The sequence below is a fragment of the Photinus pyralis genome, unplaced genomic scaffold, assembly GCF_008802855.1.
Source record: "Photinus pyralis isolate 1611_PpyrPB1 unplaced genomic scaffold, Ppyr1.3 Ppyr1.4_LG9, whole genome shotgun sequence".
NCBI lineage: Eukaryota > Metazoa > Arthropoda > Insecta > Coleoptera > Lampyridae > Photinus > Photinus pyralis.
The window spans coordinates 613,648-623,637 of NW_022170878.1; the positions used below are offsets into that span (position 1 = coordinate 613,648).

At 38.6% G+C, this 9,990-nt stretch overlaps 1 protein-coding gene across 1 annotated transcript; it reads left to right on the forward strand.

Annotated features, from left to right (window-relative positions):
- The first annotated feature begins 6,430 nt into the window (after positions 1–6,430).
- LOC116180664 lies at positions 6,431–9,208 on the forward strand. Its single transcript, XM_031500768.1, has one exon. The coding sequence runs from the start codon at positions 6,431–6,433 to the stop codon at positions 9,206–9,208; it is 2,778 nt and encodes a 925-aa protein (XP_031356628.1).
- The last annotated feature ends 782 nt before the right edge of the window (positions 9,209–9,990 follow it).

The window sequence follows — 9,990 nt, forward strand, 5'->3', positions numbered from 1 at the left end:
CCTGGATTATACTCTACCCCCTTGCTCCTTGTGGCAAGGCCTTGTGTGTCCTTACGATGCAGTGCGTTGACCCAGCTACTAGCAGAGTTGTCCATGCCCCAACTCAAAGCATCTCTTTCATATCCTTACTTCCAAGCAAATCCCCTCCAAAACGATCAATGTGTAGCGTAAGGGTAACTTTCCTTCCATTACACAATGCGAGTTTCTGACTCGACAGCGGACAAATAGGTACTGCGCCTGTGTACTCGCATGACAGTAACTCAATTCGCCTCGCGACGCTGCTGGCCTGGAATACCTCACGTCTCGTGTCGGTAATAAACATACTTTGCGCTGAAACACTTCCCACAAGTGGACCCGAAATTGGTTTATTTAATCAGAATTTGTAATTTTAGTATTTGTGTCATTGCGTTATGATGAATCAAGAAACATTTGGTCAAGTGCATTTGAGTGCTATCTGCTCGGACGCGATAAGGACGTTGTTGTTGTCGCGCGTGCGTTTTTCGCTGATAACAAGTGCTACAGGTGTAGATGTACCCAGAACTTTACTTCATAATCGTTCCTTACGGTACACAGATGAGCTTTTAATTCAATCAATCAATCAATCATTTAATCGTTGAATTGTTGAATAACAATTATCGATACGTCAATAAATAAATACATACACATAATAACGAAATGTTTAAAACCAGGTGGCGTTGCAGCAGCTTAATGTTTATTTACAAAGAGATTAATAAAATCGTTAAAACGCCTTACGGTACACAGATGAGCTTTTAATTCAATCAATCAATCAATCATTTAATCGTTGAATTGTTGAATAACAATTATCGATACGTCAATAAATAAATACATACACATAATAACGAAATGTTTAAAACCAGGTGGCGTTGCAGCAGCTTAATGTTTATTTACAAAGAAATTAATAAATCCTGTACTGAGTAAAACGCATGTTGGAGCAGTATATCCTTAATTTTTTTAGCGCATTTCCACAAAAAAAAAAAAAAATGCGCTATTGTGGCCACTTTGTCCGTCCGTCCGTCCGCTCGTTTTGCGACGCTACTAGTTCTTTATCTTAAGAGCTATTGTTCTACTTTTTTCGCTATTTGGTTCGCTATGGTGTCGAGTCTTGTACCAAGGAAAGAATTTTTTCTGTGCCGCTTATAAAAAAAGTTATTGTAAAAAAAACAAAAAACCGTTTTTTACATGTTCCATAATTTTACACTTTTGCCGTTTATTAACGATCCTAGAGATCGTTTATAATTTTGCATTGCTATCTGTCGTCTGCCTGTTGGTCTGTCCGTCTGTTCCTTTGTCTGTCTGTCCATCTATCTGTCCGTGTGAACGATAACTTTGTTTAGAAATGTTCGATCGCTTTTACATCTCCGTTAGTTATGAACTGAATTGCATGAAATTCAATATGGGCATAGCTTTAGCCATATAATACGCAATGCCAAAAGTTGAATCGAATCGATTCAAAATTCACAGTGCCCTTTTCGCATCTCGACCATTTATAAACCGAATTGCAAACTTTTTTACTTATAAAAGTATTTGAATGAAATTTGTACATACATGGAATAAAGGAAAATCAAACGCCAGTTTCAAAATTTGGTTTTGCGCATGCGCAGTGGCAACTTTTTTATTTATGGAAGAATTTAAACGAAATTTGATACATAGGCACTTGGAATAAAGGAAAATCAAACGCCAATTTCAAAATTTGGTTTTGCGCATGCGCAGTGGCAACTTTTTTATTTATGGAAGAATTTAAACGAAATTTGATACATAGGCACTTCGAATAAAGGAAAATCAAACGCCAATTTCAAAATTTGGTTTTGCGCATGCGCAGTGCCAACTTTTTTATTTAATGGAAGAATTTAAACGAAATTTGATACATAGGCACTTGGGATAAAGGAAAATCAAACGCCAATTTCAAAATTTGGTTTTGCGCATGCGCAGTGCCAACTTTTTTATTTATGGAAGAATTTAAATGAAATGTGATACATAGGCACTTGGAATAAAGGAAAATCTAGCGCCAGTTTCAAAATTTTATTTTGCGCATGCGCCGTGCCAACTTTTTATCTATGGAACTATTTAAGTGAAATTTGATACTTAGGCGCTTGGAACAAAGGAAAATCTTAGTTTATTAGTTAGTTATAGTAAATTAGTTTTAAAATTTAGGTTTGCGCATGCGCAGTTCCAACTTTCTTATTTACAAAAGCATTGAAATGGTTTTCGCATGCGCAGTTCCAACTTTCTTATTTAGAAAAGCATTGAAATGAAATTCTTCTCATAAACTGAAATTGAAGTAGCACGTCAACAATGGATTGCCCATGTGCAACGCTATCTTTCATATTTGTGGCGGGATTTTTACGATTTTAACAGAAGTTGCATCTTACAAATGGGAAATGAATGCAAGTGGAAATGCGCTTTATGTAAATCGTTTACGATTACTTTTTAACTTGTTTTACCTTGAATTCTTTTATGTCGCAGTTGGTGATAGATTCGGGTAGAATATTGCAGAGTTTTGTCGCGTTGTAAAAGGGAGATTTTTTGTAGAATGAATGATTGAGTTTTGGAATTATGAATTTGTCTCTTGTTCTTGTGTTATATGAGTGTCTGCTTCCTATCCTATTAAAGTTATGTACATGTGTGTGCATGTAGTACACCAATTTTAGTATATATATACATGGTAGAGTCAATATATTAAATTTTTTAAAAGTGTATGTACCTACAAGTTTGTGCGTAATTTAAGTTAAACATCAGTCTTATTATGCGCTTTTGTAACACAAAGAGCGACACCGAACATGCTTTAAAATGGTCCTTTAAATATTGTAATAGGGGAAATTAATAAAACTTTCAAAGTTTCAATTTTAATTCGTTCGAGCTAGCTGGACTGGTATGGGTGGTGTAGTTGACCACGTACCACTGCATACAGCAACATTTAAGCGAAAAAAAAGATTTTACAATACAAATTTGGGAAAGGCACTAATTATATTTATCCATTAACGGAAGCAAGTCGATGAAAAAATTTCAATCGTCGTAAATGGATGCGGTTCGGTCGTTTCTTTATCATTCAAGCGATTGCACCAAATTACGCAATCCACCGGAAAACGAAAATGTCACTAACGAAATGTCATCCACGCACAAACACTGAAACGCGGGCCGGACTTACATTATGCGGTTTATTTTCCGTCCACTCTCCAAAAAGTTCAAGTTCCCTCCGTTTGTAACAAAGCACCCGTTTTCGTATTAGTCCAGGCCATATAATATTTTTGTACAAAAAAAATTAGTTACCGGACGAAACCGGGTTTTTCAGGCAGGTGAATTGAATAGAAATTGGGAAAAAATAATTAAAACAGCTGAATTTTTCCGCGGGTGTAATCCCGGGGGCGTATTGGCATTCTGTACTATTATTCAGAGCAGCTCTGGTCTGATTCGCAGTATACTATGGCTTCACGTTAAGAGCAATTTGATAATACATTATATACTGCGATTCAGAGCACCGATATGGTTTACACTTTATAAAGCGCGTGGGCCTGAGTCAAATTATACTGCGATATAGCAAATTTATACTGTGATTCAGAAAGAATGTCACATCGCGCGGGAGAAAATATTGGTTTTTGATTGTCATACACTTACAAGATGTATGTTTTTATTGTTACTTTTGCAAGAAAAGTATATTTTTTGTTGTTTGTTTGTGTGTAATCAAGGTTCTCAAACTGCACTAAAATCAAGACTTGAATGATCTATAAAGAGGTATTGGTTCAAATGTGGAACGAGAATACGTTTTCAATAATCGAATATTTGGAACTAGTAGAACAGGGGTTTAAAGCGAAAAAAACGGGTGAAGATATTAACAGTGTTTGGTGTGACAAGTGGTTAGCTGATTTTAGTAATAAAACAAACACTAAACCATATCGGTGCTCTGAATCGCAGTATATAATGTATTATCAAATTGCGCATAACGTGAAGCCATAGTATACTGCGAATCAGACCAGAGCTGCTCTGAATAATAGTACAGAATGCCAATACGCATCCCGGGGCTTGAAAGGGGTGGAAAGTGATGTTTTGTAAATTGTGGCAAAACTATTAATTTTAGACGAAAATGTTAAATATAAAAGTTATAGAGATTAAAAAAATGAGCAAGTTTTGTATATCCACTATTTTCACATAATATCCTCCAAATTTCCTAGAAAAACCGGAAAAACTGTTTTTTTTTTGTTCTTATTTTTGCGAAAAAATGTCGTAGGAGTTTGAAATTTGGAGGAAACATAGCTTGTTTTATGACAAAAAAGAAGATAATTTTTTGGGCCCGTAAAGTTGAACCGTTTCCAAGATCTCACGATTTCTGAAAAAAAACCACCTCTTTCTCAAGGAGATGAAAAATCTATTTTTTTTTTCATCGTACAGAGGTGCGTAGGGTAGCAAAATATGCACCTGGCAGAACATGTATTAATTTAAAAAAAAAGGAGCATTTAATTTGGGAATAGGGCACTTATTTAGCACCTAATTAGCACCTAATTATGCAATATGTTTGATTGTGTTCTGCTGACCTTGCTCTGCTAGGTTCTAGGAGATGTAGGCTTCCGGGCGGCAACAGTGCCGCCCCCACTAATCGGAGGCCATGATTCTTCATCCATGCTCGCCGTCCGACTCGTTGACGCTTCTATCAGTTATCATCACCGTGACGTCATCCGCATTCGCTTTGGGCTTCAGCACTGCATCGTAGGCCACGTTCCCCAGAACCGATCCTTGCAGCACGCCTCTATTAATCTCAAAATTGTACACCAATCCCGTCAATAAATCTGTGCAAAAATCTTCCAATGGCACCCGTGTGAGTTTCTGTACGATGGTATGTGTTGTGGGAATCGTATTGAAGGCGTTGTGGACGTCCCATCGAAACGTCTTCAGCTCCTTCCTGCCTTGGTACCGACCACTCTCGCTTTCCGCCCTAGCTTCCAGGTCAATACCCTTATACGCCCCCCCCCCTAGGATACCCCTCAGCTTCCTCTCATCCAGCTGGGCTCGGCGCTCGTCTGGTTGGTCTCGGGTTTCCTTAGTGTCCCGCGGGTCTCCAGTCTCCAGGTGATGTATTTATGGTCGTTGATTGTCTCCTTCTCCTTGACCTTCCAATCCCGCTTGTCGAGTTCCCCTTTTTCGTTGGTGCAAGTGACGTGGATGTTGGAGTTCTTGTCTCCTTTGTCGAACGTGGGGCGGTTTCCTTTGTTCAGGAACACCACCCCTACTTTGTCGGGGGCGTTTTTTACTTAAACAGTACCGGACTCGAGGCGCTGCTCATTTCCGAGAGCATCGTCTAACTTTGTTTTTCGTCCAATTTTCGTTCGATAGGAGACGTTTTCGGCTACATTTGGGCAATTGTAAGTTTTTTCCTAGACCGTGTTGTTTTCGTGCCACGATGGGTTAAGTCGGAGAGACGTCGAAAAAGCCAACTTTGTTCCCCTCCGTCCCTCCAAACAAACTCGTGACCTGCTTAAGGACCCCCTTACGCTATCGATTAGGAGCGCTTCTAGAGGGGGATGCAGTCTACTTTTTGAGCTGGTGCTCTTACGGCAGCCCTCCCCTGCAAAGCGGCCTTGCTGTGTTGTTTGATGAACATGAAACCTTTTTTGGGGTGATTTTACTGTGTTAAGTTAGTAAAGTAGTTGCCGGGTAACTCCCAAATTACTGGGCGGTTTCTTATTATTAGCTATCCCATTAGCTGTCCTCGCCCTGGTTAATACTTTTTGACAAACTTCAAGGGGCTTCTGAAAAGTTGGTGTCGCGACGATGACATCATCTAAATATACGAACACATACGGCTCTAATACTGGCCCTATCACGATCGATGAGTCTCGACCATGTTGCGGGGGCATTGTGCAATCCGAATGGCATTCCTCTGAAACGGTAAAGACCTCTTCCGGAAACAGTGCATATTAAAGAATTTCTAGATTTTTCCGTAACGGGGACTTACCAATAAGCACTTTTAATATCCAACGAGGTCTCCTACAATCGGTCTAGTATAGCGGACATGTATGGTAATGGATATGAATTGCACTTCGCATAAGTCCACACAAAAGCGATACGACCCATCTCACAAGTAATAGCGGTGAGGACCATGGCGAATGGGGTGGTTCAATGATGGAACATTAACAGCAGTTCTGCTCAGATTAGATTTGATTTGCAGAGTGCATGTGTCGGGAAATTAAGGGGAGAATGTAACAAATTCCGATTGTCCCATTATTTCTTCATTAACAATTAGCTATCTGTAAAATTATCGAGTAAGTATACGTATGTCAAAAACTGTCAATAAAAATTAAGCTTCAGTCTTGTATCCATTTCGTAAATATAAGCTTGTAGAAAGAAATATTGTGGTTGGTTAAACTCTGTATTTCTAAAAGAATATTTGGTGACCCCGAAATTTTGAAACGTATCTACCATGGATGCCCTTCAGAGAGCCAGACGACCAGTTCGGAATGGAGCTAAAAAGAGGATAGCTGAGTTAAACAGACTGTTCCAAGTGGAACCAATTTCGAAGGAAAGGATTCAATTTGTACTGAAGACACTGAATGAGGAACAAATTAACTTAGCAGAGTTAGACCAGAAGATTTTAGGTCAGATGGTGGATGATGGAGTTGACGAAACGGATCAAGACACGGAATATGAAGCTATTATAGAAATGAGACAGCAAATAATGACAACTTGTTTTAAAGCTGAAGAAATCATAGAATCTTTGGTACCAGTCGTATTGCCCCCATCCAGTATTACATTTGGATCTGAAGGTGGAGCAAGAGGATTTCGATTACCCAAGATCGAGTTGAAGAAATTTTCAGGAGAGTTCAAGGATTGGTTAGGATATTGGGCTCAATTTGAAAAAATTGACCAAGATAGTTCTTTGCCCGTCAGTGATAAGTTTCAGTATTTACTTCAGTCACTTTTACCTGGAACCGATGCACATGAGATAGCAAGTAGCTATCCCCAGTCAAATGAAAACTATCCTAAGGTAATTGAAGCTCTTAAACGAAGATACGGGAATGAAGATTTACTACTTCAAGTTTACATTAGAGAATTATTAAAGTTAGTCATTTCCAATGTGAATTCAAATGACAAGATCCCTTTTCAAATGTTACATATTAAGCTAGAATCACACTTACGAGCACTGAAAACACTTAATCTTGAAAAAGCTGATCCTGCCACATGGCTTTATCCATTAGTTGAGTCAAGTCTACCAGAAGAGATTCTTTTGACATGGCAGCGTAGTTCTTTGGCTGTCCATGATGGAAGTGAAGATACACCTTCGAGGAACCGCTTAGACCTGCTCATGGAATTTCTGGATAAGGAAGTAGGGATCCAACAGAAGATTAGTTTGGCTCGAAAAGGATTTGGAATGGAGATCAAGCCAAAGAAAGCAAATGTTCAAGCTAAAAACAAATTATCTCAACCTACCCCAACCTTAGCTTCTTGTCATGATGGAGATCAATCTTGTTTATTTTGTGGGAAGAGTCATGGAAGCAAAGAATGTAGTAATGCTAAGAAATGGCCACTTGAGAAGAAAAGAGATGTACTAAAAGAAAAACAAGTTTGTTCTTCATGCTTCAAGAGTGGACACCCGGCTAAATTTTGCAAGAATAAGAAGAATCTCAACTGTTTCATTTGTGGCGGAAAACATTATCCTGTCATGTGTTCTAACCTTGCTGATAAATCAAAAGGGAATAAAGTTACAGATTATACTACATCTGCCACTGCCGAAAATATGACCGGATGTGTGAATCAGATTTGTAGCAAAGAAATAGATCTACAGACACTTATAGTTCGAGCAAGATGTGGAACTAAGGAGAAGACAGTGAGAATATTCTTAGACAACGGCTCCCAAGGATCCTACATTTTGAAATCAACTGCTAAGGATCTAGAACTAGAAGTAAAAGGAACAAACAAAATTACTCATTCACTCTTTGGAGGCACTCAGACGAAAGTAATTACTCACAATATACATCATGTGACATTGGACAAGATTGGTGGAAAAGAATATTCATGTATCATTGGAGTACGTGACGAAGAAAAGATCTGCAACTTTATTCCACGTGTTTCAAGTAACTCTATTGTAGTTAAAGAGTTGAACAGGAAAAAAATAAAGTTGTCAGATGTGGGAGATGGATGTCCTCCAATTGAAATCTTACTTGGTGTTGACGTTTATGGGAGACTTCTGACGGGAAACAAAATAACACTTTCCAATGAAGTCACAGCAATTGAAACGAAGTTAGGTTGGACGTTATGTGGGAGGATGGGTGAAAGAGATGATAATAATTTATCAATGTGTATCCTGTCTATGGTTATTCAAGATGCATCGGTTTCACAGCTTTGGGATCTCGATCTACTTGGAATTCGAGATGAAACTGATGTGATATCTGTGGAACAGCAAGAACAAGAAGATAAGCAAAAGTTCTTTAACTGTTTGACAAGGAATGCAGATGGGAGATATGTTGTATCCCTTCCTTGGATAGATGACCACCCACCACTACCTACAAATTATGAAGTTGCAAGGTTACGCTTAAATCATGCTACTAAACGTTTGGAAGAAAATAAACTGTTTGAAGAATATGCTAAATTGTTTCAACTATGGAAAGACGAAGACTTTATCGAAGAAATCAACCCTATTGTCTGTGACAAGAAAGAAAAGGTTCACTATGTTTCCCATCGAGCAGTGATCAAACTGAGCAGTTCTACTACCCCGGTTAGACCTGTTTTTGATGCCTCATGTAAGGTTGGAAAAGGACCTTCATTGAACGAGTGTCTTAAGAAAGGAAATAACTTTATCAAAATGATTCCTGATATGTTGTTACTGTTTCGAGAAAAGAAAGTGGGATTTGTTTCTGATATTCGCAAAGCTATCCAGATGATTGAAGTGAATGAACAAGATAGAGATTGTATGAGATTTCTTTGGTGGAAAGATAAATCCAAACAACACGTAGTAGAATACCGTCACAAACGTGTCATGTTTGGTACGAATTGTAGTCCCTTTATCCTTGGAGCAGTCTTAGAATTTCATTTGGTAAATGTTCAGAATGAAAACAAAGACATTGCCCAGAAACTGTATAATTCTTTATACGTGGACAACTGTGTCAGTTCTGAAAATACCGTGGAGGAGTACAAGAATTTTCGAACAAAATCAGTTCAATTGTTAGCTGAAGCTGGAATGGACTTTGGATGTCAAATGTAGATGAGATGGAAGACAAGAATAGTCATGTGATATCAGTACTAGGAATGCAGTGGGATCGAGTTTGTGACGAATTGTATGTTGATGTGAAACTCCCTACCTTACCTGAAATTATCACAAAGAAAGTTATGCTGTCTATTGCCCATCAAGTTTTTGATCCTATTGGTATTGTCTGTCCAGCTGTGCTCCCAGTGAAAGTCTTACTTCAGAAGACATTCATTAACAAATTGAATTGGAAGGAACCTGTCCCAACCGAAGAGAAAAATAAATTTACGGAATGGTATGAACAACTACATTTGTTAAGTCAAGTCAGAATTCCTAGATGTGTAACTGGAGGTGAATTTGATCGAAGTAAATGGCCATTTCACGTTTTTACGGATGCAAGTGGTTTGGCGTATGGTGCTGTGATTTTTCTCCGCGTGGAACATGTGGGAGGAGTTTCAATACAACTGATTTCTGCTAAGTCTCGAGTTGCCCCGATTAAGAGGATAACAATTCCAAGGCTGCTTAATTGGTACAAGATTGGCTGTTTCTGTGAAAAAAGGATTAAAAGCTGAGGATATATTTACTATTTTTTGGTCTGATTCAAGTACTGCATTAGCCTGGATAAGGAAAGACAACATGTGGGGTCAATACATTGGGAACAGAGTGAAAGAAATCCGACATTTGACTGATCCTACACAGTGGCGTCATGTTCCCGGAAACATGAACCCAGCTGACTTACCTTCAAAAGGCTGCTTACCGACTCATCTTTTAGAGAAAAGATGGTGGGAGGGACCGGAGTG